The 25,779-nt window shown below is 50.2% G+C and overlaps 1 protein-coding gene across 3 annotated transcripts in view; it reads right to left on the reverse strand.

Moving 5' to 3' along the window:
* Positions 1–2,652: 2,652 nt before the first annotated feature.
* The window catches only part of ROBO4 (roundabout guidance receptor 4), a 66,557-nt gene continuing 43,430 nt past the window's right edge, over positions 2,653–25,779 (reverse strand). For 2 of the 3 annotated variants that reach the window (XM_077305479.1, XM_077305480.1), the window contains exons 17-20: positions 21,735–21,974; positions 13,981–14,387; positions 9,430–9,666; positions 2,653–4,186 (exon numbers count right to left, since the gene is read on the reverse strand). In XM_077305479.1, the coding sequence (XP_077161594.1) occupies positions 4,011–4,186; positions 9,430–9,666; positions 13,981–14,387; positions 21,735–21,974 (1,060 nt within the window). In that variant the 3' untranslated portion in view covers positions 2,653–4,010. The remainder of the gene's footprint in view (positions 4,187–9,429; positions 9,667–13,980; positions 14,388–21,734; positions 21,975–25,779) is intronic. The other variant, XM_077305482.1, reaches the window with a different exon arrangement.

The following is a 25,779-nucleotide window of genomic DNA, read 5'->3' on the forward strand; positions in this document are numbered from 1 at the left end:
AGCTGCCTTATGCTGAAGCAGACCACTGGCCTGTCAAGGTCAATATTGTCTACTCAGACTGGCAGCTGCTTTTCAGGGTCTCGGGCTGAGGACTTTAGCTTCACCTGTTACCTGATCCCTTGAACTGGATGTTAGCAGGGAGGATAAGTCATAGATATGCACAAGCTATATTTTAGGTTAAAGGAGGAAAAGGTTTATTTATAGAAGGACAATTGTGATAGTGCAGAAATAGATAGGATACGTCTGCCTACATGGCTACCTAGCAGAGAAGTGAGGGAGAGAGAAGCTTCCTAGAAGAAGCAGGAAACTGCCATGAGAGTAGCAATCAAGTGACACTTAAAGGGGTAGAAAGGTCCTGAACTCTCTGACCTATCTAACAGTCTTCTTGCTGCCCCCTTCAGGGTCTTCTTCTCTTCTTACATTTGTACACCAGACATTGCCTACTCCAACACTGGAGACTTGGGAGATTAAACCTGGGACCTTCTACCTGCCAAGCAAAAGCTCTACTGCAAAGCCCCCCATGAAATCAATGGAGTCGAAGCCAATCTTCAGCAAGTCAGCTGGCTGGGCTCCAGCTCCCATACTTGTCAACATGCCACAGATTGCAACAGGGACCTGCTTGTGATGATCCTATTCTCATATTAAGGATTATTCTCCAATTCCTCATTGGTTCATCTCTCCCTTTTGTACGTTGTCTTCGTGTGCTCAGCAATGGCCAAAGCTGACCTGCTTGAAAAGTCAAGACGGTCTTCATTTAAAGCTAGGAAATCCTACTTATACTGTCATCTGTTCCCAGCATTTCAAAGTGAGCCTCACCAGCATGCGAAATGGCAAGTTGCACACTTTGCATGACACATTAATGCTCAAGCATGCATTTGCGCATGCCTTTTAAACGGGCCACATCCTCCCCCACCGCCCTCTTCCTCGTTCCAGCTGGGATACTTGGGGTTCAGCCATATGGTTTCCGACCACAGGAAAATAACCTTTAATTGGCATCGCAAGATGCTGCGGAAGGCAGGCGAAGGGACCAGCAGCCAAGCACAAGATGCCCTGTACCCTCCCAGTAAAAGATGCAGTTTGGCTAATTGGTCCCTGCTGCTCACAGAAGCGGAACTAGATGCCCAACTCTCCCTGTGCTCAGCCAGTGTCCTGAAACACCAAATCCAATTAGCTCATCTTAAGAAGTAAAAGCTCTGCTCATAAAAATTATCATTGCTGCCATAAAATTATCCATTCCTCTTCTCCAACTGTGCACAAGCACTTAACTCCCTGACCTGCCTGGCTCATTGAGTGCTGTGGGGATGACTGGAATACCAAATGACAACACCGAAATTTTGCTCCGCCTTAGCACAGAGCCCCGGGGAAGGCATCGAAGGAGGATTCAGTGGGGCAGGAAGGCTCCTTGAACTAAGAGCAAAGGCAGCCAGAAAGTGAACCACAAGGTCAACATTTCAAAGGGCTTGACTCTGGGCGCTGGAATGGCTCACAAGCAGCAACCCATGAGCTACCGAAGGAGAGTGACCCTCATCAATCAGAAACTGCAGAGCCGCCCTTGGAGTCAAAGCAGCACCAACCATTTTGGTTTATGACTTCATTTCGGCCCTGACGTTTTCTTCCATACTGGAACTCAACACAGGGAACACATCATCCCCATGGGATCTTCCACCAGATACTTGAAAGAATATACGCCAAAATTCACATGTACACATGAAAGTGCCTTATACCGAATCTGATCATCAGTCCATTATGGTCGGTGCTGTCTACCCAGACCGGTAATGGCTCTCCGGGGTCTCAAAGTGAGGTCTTTCATATCACCTACAACCTGATCTTTTTAACTGAAGATGCCCGGGATTGAACCTGAGACCTTCTGCATTCCCAGCAGGTGCTCTACCACTGAGCCATGGCCCCTCCCCTAATTGTTATTGATCTGTGCTGCTGGACTCAGAACTAGCTATCCCTCCAGGCAGTGATCAGACATGACAGCTGGTGTGGCATCATGGGTAGAGTGTCTGATCAAGAGTCAGATTTCCCATTCTGTTACTTTTTCACCTACTACAGAGTGTTGCTGTGAAGAATAAAATGGAAGAAGTATGTGGATCCTTGAAAAATCCCAGAAGTGGTGGGATCATGCAGAGTATGGTTGGGAAGAATAGCTGTGGACACGCCCACCCGGGGCCCCTCCCCTTACCACCCCTTCCAGGCCCATCATGGACCATTGGGGGTATACATGACCATATATGGTCACTTCACCTGATAAATGTTTAATACATTTTTTAAAAAATATATATATTAATATTAATTAACTCCCACCCATTTGGGAAACCCTTCCAGGGGCATCAAGAAACCCCAGGGTTAAAGTTAAAATGTACTAGATAAAATGATTTTGATTCAGAATCGAAGGACAAATTAGAGTATCTTAATGTAGATGTTACTACAGATTACAGTAGGATCGGCCATTTTGTATACCATGTAGTTAAAAGCCTAATCAATAAATAAAAGAGTCCTCTCCCATAGTTATACTATTATACAATCGGTATGTAGGGGTACACTGCCTCTGAACATGAAGGTTCCATGGCACCAGCAAAATAAACACCAGGATGCATGGCCTATATGCAATACTTCGTTTGATACGGAAAGACATACACCACAGTGGAGAGGGGGGAATCAGTTTATTTACAGAATAAGGCCACAAAACCTGTTAGTTGCTGAGCCGTATCAGGTGCAATTAATAGGACAGACATCCCAAAGGAGAGAAGCATTTGCATTATGTGGGTGGCATGAATATGAAAAACCCCTCCAAAAGAGTAAAAGTTTTGCCCAAACCTTTTTGCAAGAATTATTCCCTTGTCCTGTTTTGTAGATTCTATTTTTTAATAATAATAATACAAATAACAATAATAAAACCACCCGAAGCTGGCTGGAATCAGCAGCAGGGAGAATTCAGCCTCCACCAAGAGTGCCCTGTCCAAGGCACAACTGTGCACTGCAATTATAAGTAGGAGATTAGAAACAGTGGGACATTCCCCCCCCCCCTTAGAAATGTCCTGGTAAGGAGCCAAGCCAGATGGCTGCATAGATCTATCTTGGGAAGGAAGCCAACAGCAAAATGCCCAAGGAACTTGCCTTCATTACCCCATGCACTCATCTTTACCTCCAGGAAACAAAACAAAACAAAACAAAAATGTTCTGGCTTCCTTCTGTTCGAGATTTGATCTGCAGAAACCAGCAGGTGAATGGTGGCAAAGAACAAAACCAGCCCACCTGCCAACTGTATGCTGTACTGATAGAATATCAAAGGAGGATTTGGGAGAACCGAGTTCAAATCCCTGCTTAGCCAGGAAACTCACTGAGTGGCCACAGGCCAGTGATAAACTCTCAGCCTAATATACCTCTCAAGGCTATTTTAAGGATAAAACGGGGACAGGAGAGCTGTGCTCGCTGCCCTAACATTCTTCGTAGAAAGATGGGATGCAAATGTACTAGACAGCTAGAAACTGCAGTTCAGGGGGCAGCTATGGCGGTAAATTCAAAACATGGCAAGACTAGATTTCTCTGACAAGGGATGTAGGACGGCTGAGGAGAAAAAGCAGCACGTTGCAATCTGGAATCGCTAAATATTCAACGGCCTGAAGCAGCCAGAAAGCTAAGAACTGGTGCATGGTGGAGCCACAGTCTCCACACTTCCTGAAAGCATGTCTGTTGTGCCGAGCAAGGAGGTGGCTCAAACGATATCCTAATTGAATACAGCAGAGTATCAGTGGACAAAAGAAGCTGGAGGAATCCCAGACCTTTCCTCTCAGTGGTCGGTGGAATATCAGCAGAAATTATTCCCGAGAATACAGTGCAGTCAACTCAGGCATGGTGACTAAGGCCTAGATGCAGAGACCTGTCCTGGCCCTCTGGCTTGCATCACAGCCCCTGGATCCCAAGAGACTCTGGAGGGTCAAGGCGTGTGGGAGGCATCAGCTTGGTAGACTTTACGTCTCCATCCCTGTACGATGCCAAGTTTCTCAAGGACCGCTTTCCGGTCCCTGTTTCTGAAGGGCGGGCTTTCCCATCACAGCTTCCTTGCATCCTAGAGGAGTGGCAAAGTCTTCTGACCCTGTGTTGTGGGTGCTGGCGAGAGAGGCCTGCCGGGCACCAACGGCTCCGTCACGGTAGCTGATCAAGTCAGACATGCAGGCACCTGAAAAGAAACAATCTGTTGTTAATAATGCCCGGGGTGGTCCCAAGCAATCCTTAAAAAGGCTATTGTTCCAGCCCACTCACATCCCAGGGCATGAGACAGGAATTGTGGGCTAAGCCACAAACCATCTTTTTGACAAGCCAGGAAAAAAGGATCCAGCACATTTCCCCCTGCAGGCCTGCTTCCAGAGCATGCAAGGGCACTTTCCCTCTAGCAGTCCTTTGTTTACTGGCGACCAAGGGCCTTCAGGTCCCAGATGTCTCCCCACCACCACCACCAATGCAAAACAATGCACTCTGCAGCAAATAGACATTCTCTGGAAATAGAGCTGGCAGCTTTGTTAGTAGGATTGTCCCTTGAATTGCCCATGTCCTTACCGGTTCCTTTAACACAAAGAACAGTGGTGGGGGAGGCGTTCCTCATCTCCTAACTCCGCAGTAGGAAAAGCTCCACAAGATAAATCTCTGCACGTCAGGCTGCTGTTACAGGGGCAGGAGCAGGACAATTCTAGCCATTCCTTCCCCATCTTTAAACCGCTCCGCGGAGCGGATTAAATAATCGGTTAAGGGCACCTAAGGAGGGCCCTGTCCGTAATGAGGAAGGGTGCGAATAGGCCCCTTCCTCATGACTGACAATCAGAGGGCCCAATCGCGCCTGCCGATTGGCCCCTCCAAGTGTCAGTCCGGTGGCCAGGGACCAATCAGGAGCCACGCACAGCGCGGCTCCTGATTGGTCCCTGGCCGCTGGACTGACCACTCAGGAGGCGCTTCGCGCCTCCCGGCCCGCCCCCCCACTCGCCTGCATCCGCTCCCCCGACGCCATTGTCTTGCTGCTTGCTCGGGCGCACACGCCGCTCGCTGCCTCGCCGTTCGCAGACGAAGAGCCGCCGCCGCCCTCACACGCGGCCAGCCCGCCTCGCACGCCCCATGCGCCTCCCTACTGCAGCCGTGCCTCCGCCTCCGCCCACAGCCGCAACAGCGCCCGACCCAGCGCCGCCTTCCCCCGCGGGCCTCGCCCTGCCGACAGCCACGCCAGCGCCGCGCCCGCCTTCGCCCCACACACCGCCTCCACGGCGCCCCGCGAAACCTCCAGTTGCTGCCGCCCAGCCCCGCACCTCCAACGCTGGCCCCGCAACCAATGTCGCCCGCCGCGATGCCGCGCCCTCCACCTCTGCCACCAGCGGCTGCCCCTGCCACAGGCCGCTGCCGCAACGCCAGAGCCGCTGCCACAACGACATCCACCCCTTCCACTCTCTGCAGCTGACGGCTGCGCTCCACGACCACGGACACATCAGGTAGCTCCTGCCCCGCAAAGACATCCGAAGAAGCCACCAGACAGTGCACGACGGCCTCGCCCCGGCCCATCCAAAGCCTACCACCCGTGCCCGCCCCACCCCAGCCCGCGCAGCCACCCCCCACCCCCATTGCCGCCCTAGCGCCCGCTGTATCTAAACTGCAGCGGGCTTAATTACTAGTTATCTATATAAAGCACAGAAGCACGCTCCAGAAAAAAAGCTATTGGGCAGCGCCCGTAATATCTTTCTCTTTCTTGCCAGCATGATTGGACTAAAATTTGGGAGACCCAGGTTTGAATTCCCATCTAACTTACTGTGCAAGGTCATTGAGAAGGTACCACGGAGGTGACAATGGAAGCTAGGTTAGGTCCTCTTTGGGAAGAAAGGTGGGGTAGGGTGTTAAATCAATAAACAAGGAAATCAAAAATAACGTTTGTGTACATTTTAAAACATTGGTTTTGGTTTTGTATATTGCTGTCAGGAAGGGCAGGATCCAAACTGCTCCAGGTATCCCTTTCTGTGTAAGAATTGCCAGTTCTCATACTTGCCATGAATCGTTCATATTTCTAGACCAGGGGTAGTTAAACTGCAGCCCTCCAGATGTCCATGGGCTATAATTCCATGGGAATTGTAGTTCATGGACATCTGGAGGGCCGCAGTTTGACTACCCCTGTTCTAGACCCTTCAGCTATAACAATTCAAGTCTGTTCATGTCTCCCAGCTATCACTGGTTGGGTGGCTTGATGGCCCCAAATTGCCTCCTGTATCTTTAAATGGTGGTATCAAAGAGAGAATCTGGCAGCTGCAGGTTGCCATAGTAGCAAGTGGCATTTGTTTCTGTCATTAAAGTCATAAGTGTTCTGCCCTGCTTTGCACTGGTGCTAATCGGTGGCTGATCCCTTCCTGTGCCACAGTCTGCCAAGAACAAAGATGACCAACATGACTACAAGATGTGTCTAGATCTCTGCTCATAGTAGGGATGAGCATTCAAATATTAAATAATCAATACGCAAACCGCTCTATTCACTAATATAGTTATTATATATAGTTGTCCAAATCTAATGGTCAGCAGGATTTGGAAACTTTTGTAGCTACCCATTATTCTAGTACCTGGCTAGCTGGTTTAGAGGTCTTAGAGGTCAGGGAGACACCACACCACGTTGGCAGAGACGCCTTCCAATCAAAACATTAACATCAATCTTGTCACCAAAGGGAGTTGCCTAATCGGCTTGTCTTTCCAAAGTATGCAATTCTCTGTCTTGGCAATCTTTTACTGGAAGAGGGCACTACGTCCAATATTCTTAATCCTTGGTTGTGAATAGGGAAATGTACACATTTTCCAGCTTTGGCACGTGCGATCGACAACTCAAATAACATCCCAAAGCTCAACGATACATGTCCTAGATTCAAGTGGGTAGCCGTGTGGGTCTGAAGAAACAGAACAAGGTTTGAATCCCATGGTACCTTTTTATTCACGGTATGAGCTTTTGTGTGCATGCACACTTCCTCAGATACAATATAATACAAGACGATCTGTTGTATCTGAGAAGGTGTGCAGGCACACGAAACCTTGTACCTTGAATAAAGAGGTGTTGGTCTGAAAAAGGTGTTGGACTCTAAATTTGCAGCATATGGCCTATTCACACAAAACGGTCACCGTGTGTATCAAGAAGGCGTAATGCCGCTCTCCCAGGAAATGAGCTGGCAGCCCCGAAATGTAACCCTTGGCCAGGGATACCAAGAAGCCCCCATCCCTCTTTTGATGCTGTGAAGTCAAGTGGATGTGGCAGAGGTTGCAGGTCGCACTGGATCCTCCCGTCTGCCGGCTGACGAGGACGTGGCTAATCGAAGTTCTCATTCCTGCTCACTGAGGCGCAAAGGTGTGGGAAGACATCATGGTTCCTGCCACTCAGGCAAAGCATTGGAAATCAATGGATCTCCCTCCCTCCCTCCCTCCCCCCCCTTTGCATTCTTGAAGCAGCGTGGAAGGGCTGAATCCACTAAGAGGCCTCTCTGTAGACCCCCCAGTGGGAGCCGCATGGAGGATTTAACCCCTTCCTCGAAGAGCTGGCAACTTCCGGCAAAACCCCGTGAAGGAAACGTGTTTGTTGACCCAAACTCTTGTGCAAGAGGCACTCTGTCAGGCTGGCTCAGTGTTGGTGGAGAGGGCAAAAAACAGCAGCTGGGGCTGCTCCTGTGTCTGTGATAAAGCTGGCATCAGCGGGGAACAGACTTTCCAACAGGCCTGGAGAAAAATGTTTTGTCGCTTGAATGGGATGTTATTTAGCAGGGTCATTATTTACCTCCCGGCCATGAAAGGTCTTCTCTGCCCATTTCTGCACATTACATTTCTATTAAAAGGACAGGGCTTTTTTTTTTTTCCCCCTTTCTCCAGGCCTGTTGAAAACCCAGCAGGGAAAGCTTTTCAGCAAGGAGCTAAACATTATCACTTCCTCATTGCAGCGGATTAAGCTACTGCTGAAGAGGCTTCTCATACACGATGGGGATGGGGCTCAGCGGAGGAGGACATGCTGTCTGCCCACGCGGTCCCAGGGTTAGCTCCCAACATTTGCAGGGAATCCCCATCTCATCAGTTGCTGGCACTGGGAAAGACCGTTTCCTGCCAGATGGAAAGGAGGCTGCCATCCAAATAGATCGCGTGGAGTTAGATGGACCAGTGGCCAAACTCATATGGTGGGTCTCTATCCAAAGTCAGTGACCTCATCAGAGGGACAAAATATGAAATCAGTTCCAATAGACAAGGTTCAGGTAAGCGAGAAACTTTCAGCTTGCCCACTGGACCTGCAGAGGTTTCTTTTAAAAAGCTGCCCTTGGCCAAATCCTCTCTCAAATTCCCTGGAATCTCGAGGTTGAAAGGCTAGCTGTTCTCATGCGATGGAGTGATGGGTGGCACTTTGCTATTGCAAACAACGTGAACCAAGAGAATATTGTTCAAACACAAAAGCACGGGAGACCACTGTTTGTTCTAAGGAGAAGCCCCTCACTAGGAAAAGTGAGAGCCCTCTCTGCCACCTGCTGCTGTTTGAGAGCTTTCAAATGGGGATGCCAAAGATTGATCCTGGACCCTTCTGCATAAAAACCAATGAGCAATGGCCCCTTTCCCAAATATCTGCCCTCTGTTCTGACTGGCTAGGCTACACACCTGTACACATCTTAGACTGAAGTACTTCCTGCCGCCATCTTAGATTGACGTGCTTACTGCCACCATCATAGACTGAAGTGCTTCCTGGCCATTATTTCAGACCTAAGTGCTTCCTGATCACCATCTTAGAAAGTGCTTCCTGTCACCATCTTAGACTGAAGTGCTTCCTGGCCACTATTCAGACCTAAGTGCTTCCTGATCACCATCTTAGAATGAAGTGCTTCCTGCCACTATCTTAAACTGAAGTGCTTCCTGGCCACTATTTCAGACCTGCTGTGCTACCTGCCCACAATCTTAAAATGAAGTGCTTCCTGCCCACCATCAGTTTGGATCTAAAAGGTCAGAGCTGTTGGGTATGAGCATCTTCTTCCTGGAATGATATTCCCTTGGGTTAACACGACAGACTGGGAGTTCAGAGGAATGCAAACTTCTGTATTCCCTATCTGAAGCTGACAAAGCAGAATGCCAAATGGAATATTTATGAGTGCTCCGGATAACCAAGGCAACTAGACAGGGTGCAGGGAGTTGCAAGAGGATGCTGACTTTCTCCATGGCCTGCATCTCCAAGAGCTGGACCAGTGATTAGGTTCATGGTTCTTTCCCACTTCTGTGACACAACAAACTACCCCAAGTCAAAAGCTGCTCTTCTGCATGGACTATGGTCTGTCTGGGCCCCAAGACACTGGCTGTCTTGCAGCTATAAATGGAGCAAGATTTTGGGCAGGTCCATAGGAGCGAACAAAAACCTGCCAATTCTGCAGCTGTCCATTTCCCTGAAGCACTTGCCGTTTGCCTCCTGCAAGGGTTTCTGGGTCTCTGCCTTTCCTTCTCCGGACTGTGGGGAGACGCTCTGGTTCTCAGCCGCCTGCATGTACTTGGCTTCCATCTCGCTCACCCAGTCTGTGCTCCACTCCCACACCGGAAGGGGTTGTGATCTAGGATTCTGCTGAGCCTCCTTTGAGCTCTCCGTGGCAGCATGCAGAGGCACGACTCCATCGGGAGGAGAACCAGAGGGCAGGAAGTCTGCAAGGGGGAAGAGGAAGTGCATCATTATCCCTTTAAGTGTGCGCTGTGGTGGGCAGCCGGAGGAGAAGAGTCCCTCCCAGGGACCTGAGTGGGACATGGAAAGGGGCAGGCAGAGTGACAGTAATGTATAGCAATGCCCTTCAGACTACCTTGTACACAGCGTACCTAATCAATCTCTGCCTCCCCCACCACAGGACGTCTACTCTGGATTAAAAGGTGGGGTCGTTCAATAATATGCCACAGCAATTGAAACAAACACCACACTGGTAGTTACCTACCATTCGTTAGGCTGCGAGTTTATCAAGGTCAGTCTCCTCTACTGCAGCTGGCAGTTGCCCTGTGGTGGTTCAGGCATTTGACATTTGAACCTAGGGCTTTCCTCCCACAAAGCAGAAGTTCTACCACTGAGCCACCACACCTCCCCAATGCCTAGTAAACTCCTCCCAGTCTGGTATTTTCTCTGCGGGTGACCTTAAACACTGGCCTTCCTGGCCATGTCAAGTTTGGCCTAAGATTCTGCCCCAAAACAACCACTTTGCTATATCCTGGGGGAGAGAAAGGCTGGATTTTGCAGACAGATCTGAGTAGGTTTGAAACGTCAACTCAACGAGGCAACCTGCCTTTCAGCCTTGAACTCCTGCACTTCTTCTCTGGTTATATGACGCTAATAATACTGGTCTACTTTGCAGGGTTGTTGTGAAAGCTACAGAGATGACGCCCATGGGAGAAAGGGCTATAAGAAATATTGATGTGTGTCCAGCCATCCCTGGACTTTGCAAAATGAGATTTTCTTGCTTCAGCCTCCAAGTACAGCCCACTGGACCTCCTCCCAATTTTGTTCCTGGGGGGAATTTGTTAAGGCAAAGTGGGGGCCTGCAGTGGGAGGGCAAATGAGCAGAAAGACTTCTGTCAGAGGAACTGTGGGGTAGGATGCATGCCCATGAAATATTTTGTATTCAGCACACCTTTGTTTAGAGCGTCTTTTTAATGCCAGATACGTTTCCTTGATTCCGAAAGTAGAGACAGAAGAATGCCCGTCACAAACGGCACTCAGACCCTGCACTGAATTCCATTAGAAGAGAAGAAAATTGTGCTCTCTGAGCTCCCTACTTCAGAGGGGCTATGATCAGCTTAGGCTAGTCAAGTCAGGTCCCTAAACTTCCTGTTTACTCTCTGATCTTGTATTACTGTCTCCTTTGAAGCAGAGTGACAGCTCTCAGGGAATCCGGCTCTCATCCTTCTCCTCTTACAGCACTTTGTCCATCTCTGAGAAAAGAGTCCACCTTTGAGGGCGAGATGCGGACATGGGGCATCTTCCGTCCTTCTTAGGCAGCTTAGCCTAGGATAGCTCGTTGTTTCTACCTATCCTATCAGGGCAGGGAAAGGTTTCCAGGGGCAGCATAGGACCCGCAGTAAGGGGTTTAAACTGTGTGCAGAATGGTACTGGCTAGATATCAGAGGGGGAAATGTTTACAGTCAGAGTCGTTCAACAGTGGAATAGGCTGCCTAAGGAGGTGGGGAGCTCCCCCTCACTGGCAGTCTTCAAGGAGCGGCTGGACAGATCCTTATCCTGGATGCTTCAGGCTGATCTTGCACTGAGCAGGGGGTGGGACTAGATGGGCTGCATGGCTCCTTCCCACTCTAGGATTCTATGAGTCTAGTTCAACCATGGAATTGGCTGCCTAAGGAGGTGGTGAGCTCTCCCTCACTGGCAGTCTTCAAGCAGCGGCTGGACAGATCCTTATCCTGGATGCTTGAGGCTGATCCTGCATGGAGGAGGGGGTTGGTCTAGATGGCCTGTAGGGTCCCTTCCAACTCTACAATTCTATAATAAAGTCGCTGTGTTAGCCTGAAGAAGCACTGCCTGCAGCCTGCTTAATCGTGTTTGTTGTTTTCTTACCCGCAATCACAATAGGACACGTCTTGCTTCCATGGTGCTTAGCCTTGAGCCCTCTGCTATCTCCATGCAAGGAATTTGCCACTGTGCCTGTTGTGTCACATTCCAGCTGGAGGGGCTCACTTCACGATGGCAATGCTCGACAGGGCAGCATTCAAGGGGCCGTGAATTCATAGCCTGGAAACTTGGCAATTTGGGTCAGTGGGAGGAACTGGAACGCAGGAGCAGCCGGCTGCTGCACTCTTTGTAAGGTGGTCTTGCAGAAGCAGGAGACCTCACAGGAAAGAACCTCATTATTTTTCCTCCAGAAGGCAGCAAGCACACTGTTGCTTCTCCTCGGAGCGTTTTGGAACTAGGCCTGGCGTGGTGTCAAGGGCGCAGGAAGCCAGTGGGGAGCCAAAGGGGCTTCTCAAGGTCAAGCGGGTCAAGGCAGACATGACCTCACCCTGCTGTCCTGCAGTGGAATGCAAAGGTGGGATCTGTCTTATTTAGCTGACAGAGCCAGGAAGAGCTTCAAAGGCACCGGGGAGAGGAGGAAAGGGCCGGCCTCTGCCTTTGAGAGGAAGGTGAATGGAAGCAGCCGCCGTCCAGCCGTTCGCTCAGGGATTCTCGGCATGTTTGTGCCTGGAAGGTCTTTTCCTTTTTGCATTTTTGCTGGCTCCATCAATTTTGTCATTTACGGCTCAAAGTTTTCTATACAGAGCGGGGTGGGGTAAGGGGGGGGGGACTCGAAACAAAAGCCTCATTCTAACGGCAACCGAGAATTACCGCAGTGATAAATCAAGCCGCACTTTCCTGGCCGTCTGCCTTATTACGAGGAACAAAGATTGAATGGAAGTGCCCAGAACCTGAGCAGCAGATACAAGATAAATCAATTCGGCTGTCGAGGACTCCGGAGAGCAGATCATGCTTTGCCTGTAACTCAACCCTGCTGGCCCACAGACCTGTCTCTGGGGAGGGCGAGCAGAAAGGTGTAGCTTCTTGCTGACACTTGTGGGGAATCTCAGGTTGGAGAGGGGGGGGCAGAAGCAAGAGAGACTCAATACCTTGCTAGATTCATTCTTGGAGAAGCCAATGTACACTGGAGGGTAACTGAAGGTTGGGGGGAGGGGCTCTCCAGCACAGCCCTGGCTACCTGTCCAATGTCCTGAGGTTGCCAATCGCCTGGTGGGACCTGGAGATCTATCTATCTATCTATCTATCTATCTATCTATCTATCTATCTATCTATCTATCTATCTATCTATCTATCTATCTATCTATCTATCTATCTATCTATCTATCTATCTATCTATCTATCTATCCATCCATCCATCCATCCATCCATCCATCCATCCATCCATCCATCCATCCATCCATCCATCCATCCATCCATCCATCCATCCATCCATCCATCCATCCATCCATCCATCCATCCATCCATCCATCCATCCATCCATCCATCCATCCATCCATCCATCCATCCATCCATCCATCCATCCAGCCAGCCAGCCAGCCAGCCAGCCAGCCAGCCAGCCAGCCAGCCAGCCAGCCAGCCAGCCAGCCAGCCAGCCAGCCAGCCAGCCAGCCAGCCAGCCAGCCAGCCAGCCAGCCAGCCAGCCAGCCAGCCAGCCAGCCAGCCATCTTTGGATTTATATACCGCCGTTCCCAGGTGGGCTCACAGCAGTTTACAACAATAAAAGAATAAAAACACAATAAAAACCCATAACTTCCCTTAATAAATACTATTACTACTGCTGAGGTGGCAGGCGAAAAATCCACTAAATGTCTCATCCCCCCATCCAGCCAGGGGCCAACCTTCTTGCTGTTCTACTGGAATTCAGAATGATTTCCCAGGCCACAAAGATCAGTGGTTCTCAACCTTCCTAATGCTGCGAGCCTTTAATACAGTTCCTCATGTTGTGGGGACCCCCAACCATAAAATTATTTCAGTGTTCTTTCACAGAAATTAAACCGAAACTGACCAATGGGGTGAAGAACCATTGTTCAGGATTGTATATAAATTGTATATAAATTGGCGGGCACCTTCAGGAGGAGCGGCAACAGTGCCCCCCCTAGCCAAGCTGCTCGCCCAGCCACAACTCCTGTGAAAGGGTTGTTCGACCCCCAAAGGGGTCCCGACCCCCAGGTTGAAAACCATTGCCCTAGATAAAGGGGCGGTGATGGAGGGTGAGCCCCCTGGCATGACAGTCTGCTGAGGTCCCTCCCCTAACTCTGCCTTCCCCAGGCTCCAGCCCCCAAATCTCTAGGAATATCCCAACCTGGATTTGGCAACCCTACAGTGCCCTAAGGCAGGCTCTCTTCTGAGAAATGCCATACCCTCCAGCCTCCAGGGGCAGCCCATTCGCTCCAGGGGGGAGGAGGCCTGCTTATGAGACGGACGCAGCTAACACCCGCAAGAGAGGAGGGGGTTACCTGTCAGCGCTTTGTCCGCCTCCCTCTGAGCCAGCCCAAAGCAGAAACTGTCCACCGCCACGGCCAGGGCCTGAGCAAAGTTGGCGTCCAGGAGGAAGGAGCCGTCGGAGGAGCTGACCAGGCTGCAGCGGGTGCTGGTGCCGTTGTCCTCCGAGACAGAGCCCCACCCGTTGAGCAGGGAGCCCCCCAGGGAAGCTTCGTCCTCGCTCAGGCTAGACGAGGGAGTCCTGCAGAAACCACGGAAGAGCTTTGTGGGGCGGCAGCTCCCCTCCTGCAGGGTGGGGTCTTCGTCCTCTTCTACACCATCCATGGCCAGCAGTTCTGAGGCCAGCGGGCCGCAGATGTATCCGTAGGTATGTGGTGCGGAGAAACCCCGAGGGGGAGCGGAGGAGCTGCTGACCTCCTGCCTTGGGGGGAAAGAGCACAAAGGTGGTATTAGACATGGGCAGAAATCCAAATGTCCAGCGGAGACGCAGCAGGCCAAAGGAATCAGCCTCATCAATGGGCTCTGGGGCCCAGTAGTCTTTCACAGGCCGAATGGCAGGACATGGATTCAATTACAGAATGCAAAGGAAGCTTCTAGTCCTCATGGTGCATCAAAGAGGCAGGAGATATAGGGGTTTTGGGGAGTACTTACTATGTAAAAAGAAAAGGTGACAGAACTCATGTATAAGACGGCACTAATTTCTGCCCATTCCCCTTGCAGGACATGAGAAACCCCCTCCCTCCAAAAGGAGCCCTGCCACAAAAAAGCCACGATGTATAGAATATAGCAGCTGCCATCCTTCAGAACCCACACACCAGCTTCAGATCCTATAAAATAGCTCAGCTAGCTAGAACCTGGATCTTATCTGCAATCGCTCTGTGTCCTGGTAGCATACCTGAAGGACAATTCCCCACAGGGGCTGGAGACAGTTTTTGTCAGTGCCTACCCGGTGTGGGCCGTATGATGGCCAATGACAGGTCTGGAGGGGGTGGGAAGGGAGGCCCAGATGGGTGTGTCCACAGCTCTGCTTCCCAACCCTATTCTACATGATCATGCCATGTCTGGGGTTTCTCGAAGCCTGAAGAATGTTTCAGGGGTTTCTCAACGGTAAAAAAAAAAATTGAGAAAGGCTGCACTAAGCAGTATGTTTCAGCTCAAACATTTTTAAACTGATTTTTTCTTAATTTTACTATGCGCCCTTTCAAAAATTAAAAGTGGGGAAAGTGGCAGATGGGTGGCGGTGGCCAGGAAGTCTAACCCCAGGCATCCGAATCAAGCAAACACACATCTGGATTCATTCAGATCCATCCAAACAGCTGGGCGAAAATGCTGAGCGGGAAGTGAACACACCTGCAGGCATTCAAGCATAACAACGTGCAGGATCCAATGCCCCTTTTAAGATGGTTGTTACTTTCTGCAGGTCGTATAGGTACTTAGATAGAATATGATATCCCTTTAAAATTAATCTGTTGCTCAATCAACCCACGACACTGTTTTAGGCTGAAGCTCCAAGAACCCCTTTAACAACATGGGACTTCCTTCTAAGCAGACCTGCTTAGAATCACTCCCTTAGTCTCTCAAGCATATGGAATCCATTCACTGAAGTAATGAGCAGGTAAAACACGGCTGCCCTCTCCCTACTGCAAAAACTATTTCTTGGGGGGGGGGGGAATAAATTGCATATGAAGCGCTGATCCAAATAATCAAGCAGATATTCCCTTGGGGCACACTTTTATTTACCGAAGTGCTCCATTAGCTTGTTCTTTAAAAATGACTGAAGAGGACGTTCAGCAAACAAGTACGTTAAAATACATTACAAACTAATAAAACACTAAACGTGTTCCAATAAAATCAAGACACTCAAATGGCAGGATTTTTTTTTTAAAAAAGCTAAAAGTGCATGGCCAACAGTCAAGTGAATGCATTAAGACCAACTGGCAGTGATCCTCAATGTCTCAGAAGCCACCCGTGGCTCCCTGGCATGCCACCTGCAGCTCTTCTGAGCCCTGTTCCCTCACTGCTTTCTCATTGTCTCCCTGGCATGAGGCAGAGTAGTCTTCACCATCTTACTATCTGATGGAGCCACATGCCTGGGAAAGGACCACAATGTTGTAGTAGGCAATGTCTGGTGTACAAAGTTCAGAGGAAGAAGGGACAGCAAGAAGACTGTTAGATAGGTCAGGGAGTTTAGGACCTTTCTATCTTTTAAGTGTGCCTTTTTGTCTGTCCCTAGACTGATACTCTCAGGGCAATTTCCTCTTTCTTCACGGAAGCTTCTCTCCGTCACTCCTCTCTCTCGAGTTAGCTATGTAGGTAGATGCTAGCAACAGTAGTTCAGCAGTGGAATAGGCTGCCTAAGGAGGTGGTGAGCTCCCCCTCACTGGCAGTCTTCAAGCAAAGGTTGGATACACACTTTTCTTGGATGCTTTAGGATGGTTGGGGCTGATCCTGCGTTGAGCAGGGAGTTGGACTGGATGGCCTGTATGGCCCCTTCCAACTCTATGATTCTGTGATTCTGTCCTCTATCTCTCCTCTGCTCTATCAGATATGTCCTTCCATGAATAAACCTTTTCCTCCTTTAACCTAAAAATAGCGTTTGCGTATCAACGACTTATCCGCTCAGCTAACACAGAAGACCACAGGAGAAGTAAAAGGCACATGGGTTCAACAGGCGTGGGGAGAGATAACTCTGGTCCCTTCAAAGGTTAGCTACATATGTCATGTGACTAGCAATATTATCTCACATCCTACCCTCTTCTGGCTTTACCCCCAAAGTCTCCAGGTATTTCCCAACCCAAAGATGGCAACTGGAGCAGGGGAAGAACTGGATTTCCTGCAGTTTTCTTCTCTGGGCCTTTCCTCTGCCAAAGGCTAGGCGCAAACTGCTAAGGTCCCTGCACACCCAGAGAAATGACGGGATGATGGACAATCCAAACTACGAAGTCTTTTCTCCAGTGGAGCCTTTGCTGCTTAAGCTCTGGAAGCTTTTATCGGCCCAAGTCCATAACGAAGAAGCTCTATCAGGACGAATTAAAAAATGATGATCAGATCCAAAAGGACGTAAAAGGCTCCAAATGAAAGCCTTGCTGGAGAAATTGCATAATGATGTTATTGCCTTGGTCCATTTGCTTTGCTGGTCTCTCTCTGCACAGACTTCTCCCATAACAACAAAGGCCGGCAAATGGGACTCTTGGCCTCCTGGACGTACTTTCCGGTGCATATCGAGGGAAGGTGGGGGGGGGGATTGCTGTCAGGCCAGCTCTCTGCAGCCATCAGGGCTGTTCATGTATTCAGGCTCCCTCTTCCTTCCATCCAGGCTCCCTGCAGTCTCCTCTTGAGCATCTGCATCATACAGCTAGCTGCCGCTGGCCCACAAAGGTCCTTATAGCCTGGGTTTAGAATTGTGTCAAATGATACCCATTATCCATATATCCTCAGGACATCTTCCTGGGATACCTAAAATCTCTCCCACCCAAGAAAAAAAAAAGTTGGTTCTTACATTTCACTTTTCTCCACCAGAAGGCTTACATTCGCCTTCCCTTCCTCTTGGTGTAGTGGTTAGGACTGGTTAGGAGTACAGACTTCTAATCTGGCAGAGACCACTTTCCCTGGAGGAAATGGCAGCTTTGCAGGGTGGGCTCTATGACATTCCATCCCTGCTGAGCACCCTTCCTTCCCCTGGCACTGCCCCGCATCTCTAGGAGTTTCCCAAACCGGGCTTGGCACCCCTCCCCCTGGCATCTGCGCCGGATTGGAAGGAATGGCGTTGCTCGCAAGAGGGAAGGAGAGAGGGAACCACTGGCTGCCCTGGAGACGACAGCCGGGATGAGGAATCAGCGAGACGGAGGGTGATTTTAATTAGCAACTCATTTGCACAACTCTTCATTTCGGGACGTCATCCCAGTTAAATTCCAAGGTCGGTCTCAGCACAAACTTCATTTAAGCAGGCCAGAGTTATGCCAGCCACAGAGCTGCTCCTTCTCCTCCCTCCCCTTCCTCTTCAATCTACCCCACCCCACCACTGTCTTCTTTGAATCCCGCCACACACCCTATTCTGCCGGTCCCCTCAGGCTCCTGACCCCGGGGGCCTTCCCTGTGCCAACTCTCCTCTCAAACCTTCTCCACGGCCCCAACACACGTCCAATCCCAGCTGAAAGCAGATTCCTCAGTGGCTGATGGAAGGTTTTATGACTAGTTGAAGCTTGTACCCTATATATATATAGGGTATAATGTATGTTATGTAGAACTGCCGGTCTTTGCCCTCCCAAAACCGCAGCTCCACTTAGGGCCTCCCCCCAAAGGACGGGAAACCGTTCTGCAGGCAGCAGGGAACGTGTTTGACTCGGGATCAAAAGCTGCGGTCAAGCCACATCCTGCCCCAAAGGCCCAAAGTTTTCAGAAGCAGCAGCCTAGCATTAAAAGAGGGAGAGGCTGCATGGTCCGTGGAAGCCGTCTCCGAGGGAAGCGCGCATGAAAAAGGCCGGGGGCTCCTTTTCAGAAGATGGGGAAACACAAAGGTCCAGAATGTCATGAATTGGTTTTTATACCTGGCTTTTTACTACCCAAAGGAGTCTCAAAGCACCTTACAAACACCTTTCCCTTCCTCTTACCACAGCAGACCCCCCTGTGAGGGAGGTGGGTCTGAAAGAGCTCTGACAGAACTGCTCTGTGTGAATAGCTCTAACAGAACTGTGACTAGCCCAGTCTTGAGTTACTCTTGAGAAACCCCTGAAACACTCTTCAGGCTTCGAGAAATCCCAGAAGTGTTACGATCGATCATGCAGAATATGGTTGGGAAGCAGAGCTGGAGCCCCTCCCCTTCCCACCCCCTCCAGGCCCACCATTGGCCATTTGAGCAGGGAGTGGCATCAACCTGACCATATACGGTCATATCACCCGATAAATGTTTAACAGATTTTAAAAATAATCTTAAAAATTAATTAACTCCCACTCATTCAGAAAGCCCTTCCAGGGCCGGCAAGAAAACCCAGGGTTTTAGGAAGCCCTAGTCTGCACACAATAATGCACTTTCAATGCATTTTCGAAGTAGATTTTCCTGTTCCGCACAGAAAAATCCAGCTGCCCAAGCACATTGAAAGTGCATTATCCTGTGTGTGCAGACTAGGCCCTGGCTGAGAAAGCCTGCTCTAAATAAAGAGATTATTCTAAAGGCCCCCCAGAGTCTCCAGTGCTGCTGTGCTTCAAGGGACATTAATTTGCACAGCTTGTCCCAAAGGGCCTCATCTCTGTAGGACCGAACGGAGAGGAATGCCAGCCTGCAAGGCCAAGAGGCTTGGGACTCCAGAGCCTGGAGCAGGGGTAGTCAAACTGCGGCCCTCCAGATGTCCATGGACTACAATTCCCATGAGCCCCCGCCAGCGAACGCTGGCAGGGGCTCCTGGGAATTGTAGTCCATGGACATCTGGAGGGCCGCAGTTTGACTACCCCAGAGGGTCCTCTGCTCTGTCCTCCCATGGAAACTACAATCAGGCCAGCCTCTGTCACAGGAGAGGAACGCAGGCCCAAAGCCCCATCCCTGTGGTGGGGAGAGGGCAGCTGGCAGGCAAGACTGGCTGAGGCTTGTTAAACGCCACTAAGAACATATTAAGCTGGCAGGCGGTCGGCCCGCCTATCCTCTAAATGGAGCCGTAATTATCTGAGTGGGATCAATGTGCTTCCCGTAAAAAAAAAGAAGAAGAAGAAAAAAACACACCAACTAACCATTGGTGCAGCGTCCCAGCCCCAATTACAAAAGTGTAAGGAGTCAGCCGCACAGGGCAAGCCTCCCTCAAACTGCAGAGGCAAGCAGTTCCGACGCATTAGCTAATTGCAGCCGGGGATGCTTTTGCTGGCAGAAGGAACCGGGAGGAGTCCTAGGGGAAATGCCATTCCCACGAGGCCAGGGAGGAACGCTGCCCCGTGCCTGGGAGGCCTCTGGTTCGTGGCAAATGCTTGGCCTGCCTGCGGGGAAGTTGGGAAGAACTGTGGAGCCGGGACAGGCTGCAAGAGACCGTTGCGCATTTCCTGGAAGCAGCGAAACGAGAAGCGCAAGGCACATCCAGCAAGCAAAACTGGCAGCGCTGCCAGGTCAGGAGACACAGAAGCTGTTCCCACCACAGAAGCCTGCACATGGATTGCCCTGCAGGGGAGAAGTGGCACAAGTTGCGGCAAGACCCAGAAGTATGCGTGAGTCACCCGCGCAACTTCTGTACAGGCTTCCAGGGGATGTGCATCGCCTTCTCTGATTACATAGTTCAGCTGGAAGAAAGAACAGTGGCCAAGCGGGAGCCCTCCTGAAAAACATGGCTGAGAACAGCTGAGCTGTCACGGCTGTATCGGGCACGGCCCACATTCAAATCTGTGTTCTGCCATGGAGCTCCCTGGCTGACCTTGGACCAACAACCCCTTTTTCTCTTGAGCGTGAAGGCTGGGGAGAGGAGAGAGCTCGGTAGGGGCCCCCCCTCCCAAAGCGGCCATTTTCTCCCAGAGAACACTGTCATAAGGATGGTGGCAGCTCTAGTGACCTAACAGGGCATCAGTTCATTTCATATTAAACCTTGAAACCCTGAACATTTCTCAACACAAAGTGGCTCTCCAGGCATCCTGGTAGAGGTGCCGGTCTTGAGGTGGGACCTGGGGACCTGGAATTATAGCTCATCTCCAGGCAACAGAGATCAGTTCCCCTGGAGAAAATGGCTCCCTTGGAGGATGGACTCCTTAGTATGACACTCCTTCCCTGTCCCAAGTCCCTCCAACTCCCAGCTCCACCCCAAAATCTCCAGTTATTTCCCAACCCATTCTGGAAACCCTAGGTTAGGAGATGAGGAATGGAGTCATCAGATAGGGCTCAGCCAGACATATAGACAATTAGGGATTGGAGCAGGATAGGACCAGGTATACTGAGTTAAGCAACTTAGGATATATTAGAGGGCCATAAGTTAGGGCTGGGTGAGAGGATCCTGAGACACTGTACTTTCAGGGTCTGAGTCAAGAGATATGAGGAATAAACACGTAAGGTCCAAAGTCCCTCTTTATTTATCACTATTGGGGATGGGAAAGGCAGTGGTAAAAAGCTTTTCCCAGATAAAAATCACTCCATCTCTCTTACCGGGAGAAACAGCCTGCCCATTCCAGAAACTGGGGTGCGAGGGTGAGATTGTAACTATTCTTAAGAGAACTGTGAAAACATTTTTACAGCATTTTACTTGTCAACCAAAAACAAGCTGTTTAAACCCAGCAGCGGAAGAGACAATCAATTCATCACTGTGTTGTTAAAATAAGAAATCGGTGTGAGTCAAAATGGGAAGGGGGGGGAGGGGATAGACTAATCTCCTCCTGAAAACCCCAGCCTTGCAGTCACTTTAGCAATGCATTAAGACCTACATTTAGCTTCACTGACCAGTTTTTGTCTGCTGCTATAGTTTGCCAGCCTCCAGGTTGCAGCTGGAGGGCTCCTGGGGTGACTGAGAGCAGCTCCCCTGGAGAAGGTAGCCAGTTCCAAAGGTGGTCTACCCCACTGAAGTCCCTCCCCTCTCCAAACCCCACCCTCCTGAGGCTCCACCCTCAAAACCTGCAGGGATTGACCCAACCAGGTCTGGTGACTCTACCTGCTACCCTCCATTGGCCTGCCCTTGAGGACTGGAATGGGCAGAAGGGCTGCCTCGCCTGTAACCGGAATCAGGGGCAACTGGTGATGCTGGGAAAGAGAATGGCCAGTAAAGAATGCACGCAGGTTCCTTGGGCCAATGGGAAGAAGGTCCGCCTTTACCTTGGATGTTCCGCCCCCTCGCTAAGTTCCAGGTACTCAGCCACTTCATCTGGGGTGAGCACCGTCTCCCGGTCGTCGTTGAGGGACACAGAGATCGAGGCTGTGGAGAGGCGGTTGTACGGCAGAGTGGGGAAGTCTTGGTTTTCCCTCAGGGACCCCTTGGCTGCCTGCAGGGAATCCTCGCCCTCTTGCTGGGGCACTAAGGCCACAGGAGGCTCCAGGTAGCAAGTGCAGGTACACCTGTGAAACACCAAAATATGAAGACCAACCAGCCTTGACTCTCCTTTTTCCTTTGCAACTGGTTGTTGCTGGAAATGAAAGAAAGTATTGTCTCTTGATTCCCTTCCCATCATGCCCCTGGGAGGGGCCATGGCTTAGAAGCAGACCATCTGCTTGGCATGCGGAAGGTCACAGGCTCAATTCCCAGCATCTCCAGTTAAGGACCAAGGAGTAGGTGCTATGAAAGTCATCTCTCTGAGCCCCTGGAGAGCCACTGACAGCCTGAGTAGACAATGCTGACCTAGGCCCATTCCGCACACATAGGATAATGCACTTTCAATGTGCTTTGGCAGCTGGATTTTGCTGTGCAGAACAGGAACATCTACTTCTAAAGTGTGTTGGAAGTGCATTATCTATTGCGTGCAGAATATGCCCAAGATGTCCAGGGGTCTGATTCAGTAGCAGGCAAGTTCCCGTGTGCTCATGGGCCGGCATTAATATGAAGATAGGATGGGATCCACACAAGGGGTCATCTCACCCCTCATCTGTCTGCAACGCAGTCAGGGCCATTTCTGTAGCAGCACATCAAGAGCAAACAGAGACTGGCAAAAGGGTGCCCTCCCCCCACCCACAATGTCTTTATCTAAAGGAAAAGGATTTCAGTCGGGCCAGCGAAAAGGATGCAGGCACCAACTGCGGGAGTGACAGGGTATAAATCGAAACATCGAAACATAAATAAATAAAAACATTAATGTACCACCTTCAGGTGGGTCCCATTTGTTTCTTATATCCCTGTTTCCTGGCGCTGTAGAGTTTCAAACATTTACTACAGTTGTATTGTTGCTCTCTGGTTTTGGTTTGGTTTCGTTTTGTTTACCGCTGTTCAGTGGGCAGTCCAAAGGACACAAAGAAAGCATGTTTCAAATACCAAAAGGAAGGAATTGTTGGAATAGGCAATGCCTGGTGTACAAAGAGAAGAAGAGAAGAAGACCCTGAAGGGGGCAGCAAGAAGACTGTTAGATAGGTCAGAGAGTTCAGGACCTTTCTATCTGTTAAGTGTGCTTTCTTGTTACTCTTAGGGGCAATATCCTCCTTCTTCTCGGAAGCTTCTCCCTCTCTCTCTCTCTCTCTCTCTCTCTCTCTCTCTCTCTCTTTCCTAAGTAGCCATGTAGACAGAAATGCCACCCTTCCATTCCTCTCGCATGGCCTAGCCTTGTTGGTTTTTGGCAGTCTGTTTCGGAACTGTTTCACCGCAGCCATGCCAGGCAGGGCAAAGCACCTGGGACAAATTCCCAGTTCAGCAGCTGCAGCGAAAGCCACCAGGAAGAACTGCAGCAAAGCAGCACATGCATGGCCAGAGTCCCACATGCCCCACACAATAATGCTCAAGTCAGACTTCCTGCTGCGAAATGTCCCCCCCTCCCCCCCCCCCCCCCGGCTGGCACTGTTTCAGCTTTCTAAGCGACTCCAGGCTGCGTCCAGCAAACGCCTCTGTCGGAACGTTTGAGTGATTTCAATAAATGAGCCGAGTCCATTTCCGGGCAGGAGCCCCGGCATAGTTTAGGAAACCATTCTTCAGCCTCACTTCTGCTCCGGCGGTGACAGCAACCCCCTCCCCTCCCCTTCCCAGTCTTGCATATGAATGGATGCTGTCTGCCACCTGCCACCTGCGTTTTTAAACCTGCTTTCTCCTGCTCTGACAATGTGTGAGACAGAAAGAGAAGCTGAAAAGGGGGTGGGGGGAGTGCCAGCCACCGTGAGACACTCCCCATTACTGAGGGCAAACAAGGGAACTTTCACTGACTCGGGCCTCCCCACCAAACCAGGAAGCAGGGACACTTTGCTGCCCAAAACACCCAAATGGTTAGCACAGCGAGGAGAACACCAGTACACTGCAGGGACTCAGATAGCTCCCAGCTATAGGCATAGGGGTTGACTGGCACCGTCTACTCAGACTGTACCACCACTGGTTCAGTCAAAGCCAGGAGGGCTTGGCACAGAACCCAGCTGGCACAGCTCCATGCCCAGGAGAAGCGTGATCCTTCCTAGAGATGACAGAAAGCCTTGAACCAGGAATTAGGGTTGCTAAGCTCTTGCCCGCCAGGAGAAAAAAAAAAGAGTTGGGATCCTGTGTGCGGTTATGTCACTTTGGGGGAAAAAACAGAACATGGTATAGTGAAGCTCTAGGAATCCATGGAAACTCTGTGGTATTGCCAGGGAATTTCTGGTGATTCCTAGAACTTCCCTGCATGACTTCCAGGGTTTCCCCAGATATGATGAAGCAGCAGCACACAGGACATTGTGGCCTGTCCAAACCTCCAGCAGGCAGCCAGTCATGTTCTGACAACCCTAAGAACAACTGTGAGTCATTTCACACATTGTGGCCAACCCGTGGACACGTTGTTCATGCCTGAGTTTTGTGCTTGTGCTTTCTACCCAGCCTCATGGATGGTCTTGGGATTCCCTCCCTCACTTCTTCTTTCCCAGCAGACGAGAGTTTGCCATCACATCCAAACTGCAGTTTGCTGAGAAAGTGAGGAAAGGAATGTTAGCAAGGCGAATAAAGGATATGCATATGTTGTAATTAGGATAAAGGAGGAAAAAAGGATTTGTTGATGGAACACCATAATGTGATAGTGCAGTGGAAGGACAGGGAGAGGTCTGCCTACTACAGTTCCAATTCTGCTCCCCCCCCCGGCACCCAAAAAAAAAAGTGTGTTTCCACAGTACTATGAACAAGCTAGCAAATACTAGGCAAGGACGCCAGCATCTCTGATGCAAAATAGCAATGCCAAAATAGAGGCCTTCTCCACCCATCCACCCATCCCTTAAACATAATGATCAGCATTACCACAAAGGGTCACAAACAATGTGGTCCTCCCACCCCTAGAGGGCGCAGCACCCAACTTCAGCATGAGGCCGGTGGCCTGGACAACACAAGGGCATTGGGGGGGGGGGGGAACAAATGGCCACTTTCCCTTCCCGGCCAACCCTGCCCCAATCTGTTCTGCAACAAAATGTATTTTCAATAGAGCAGCCAATTATTGTGTAATTGCCCATAAATTTAGAATGACACCGAAATTATTTCATGCACAGATCCAAGGACAACGTTTCCCCTCTTCATCAGTGTGGGATTCATGAGGGCAGCAAAACGGATGGAGTCAGCTGATATTTCTCTAATGGATTGATTTACTTTCCTGGAATGATAATTGTCCATTTACTTAAAGAGCCGGGCGCTTGTGCGGAGGCCTGCCCTATTAAGTGAGAAATCTCCCTTCGAGCAAGACACAGATTCTTAGCATGATTTGTGGCTTTTTAAGTGCAAAGTAGGTAGAAGGTAGAGTTGAAAGTCTCCCACCCCCCCATCCCCTTGCAAAGATGATCCATCATATGTCTCCCACAGAGAATAAGAAACGCATGTAGATTTTCCTTTCTGGGTGCTGGAGGGGACTGTGGGTGACTGCATGTATTCTAAGCCCCGGGCTTGATTGGAAGGTGAGTCAGCGTGGAGGGAGAAGGGCTACAGCTGCAGTGCTTGGCCCAGCTAAGGTGTGAGGAAGCAGGAAGGAATCCTGGAACACCTGCCTGGCCCCAGAAGTACAGGTGAGTCATTCGTACCTCTAGGTCAGGTAGCAAACGCAGAACACTTTTTGGAAACAGAGTGCCACCGCCAGAGATACATTTCTTCAGATTTAGGGAGGGGAAGTATTAAAAAGGGAGTGCTGAGACAACCCAAACTGAGCACGAAGAAAAAAATACTTGTGAGCTGAACAATGCTTCCCTGGACAGGACAGGCTAGATTAATCTCATCAGATTTCAGAAGTTA

This window comes from Paroedura picta, chromosome 12 (genome assembly GCF_049243985.1).
Source record: "Paroedura picta isolate Pp20150507F chromosome 12, Ppicta_v3.0, whole genome shotgun sequence".
Classification (NCBI taxonomy): Eukaryota; Metazoa; Chordata; class Lepidosauria; order Squamata; family Gekkonidae; genus Paroedura; species Paroedura picta.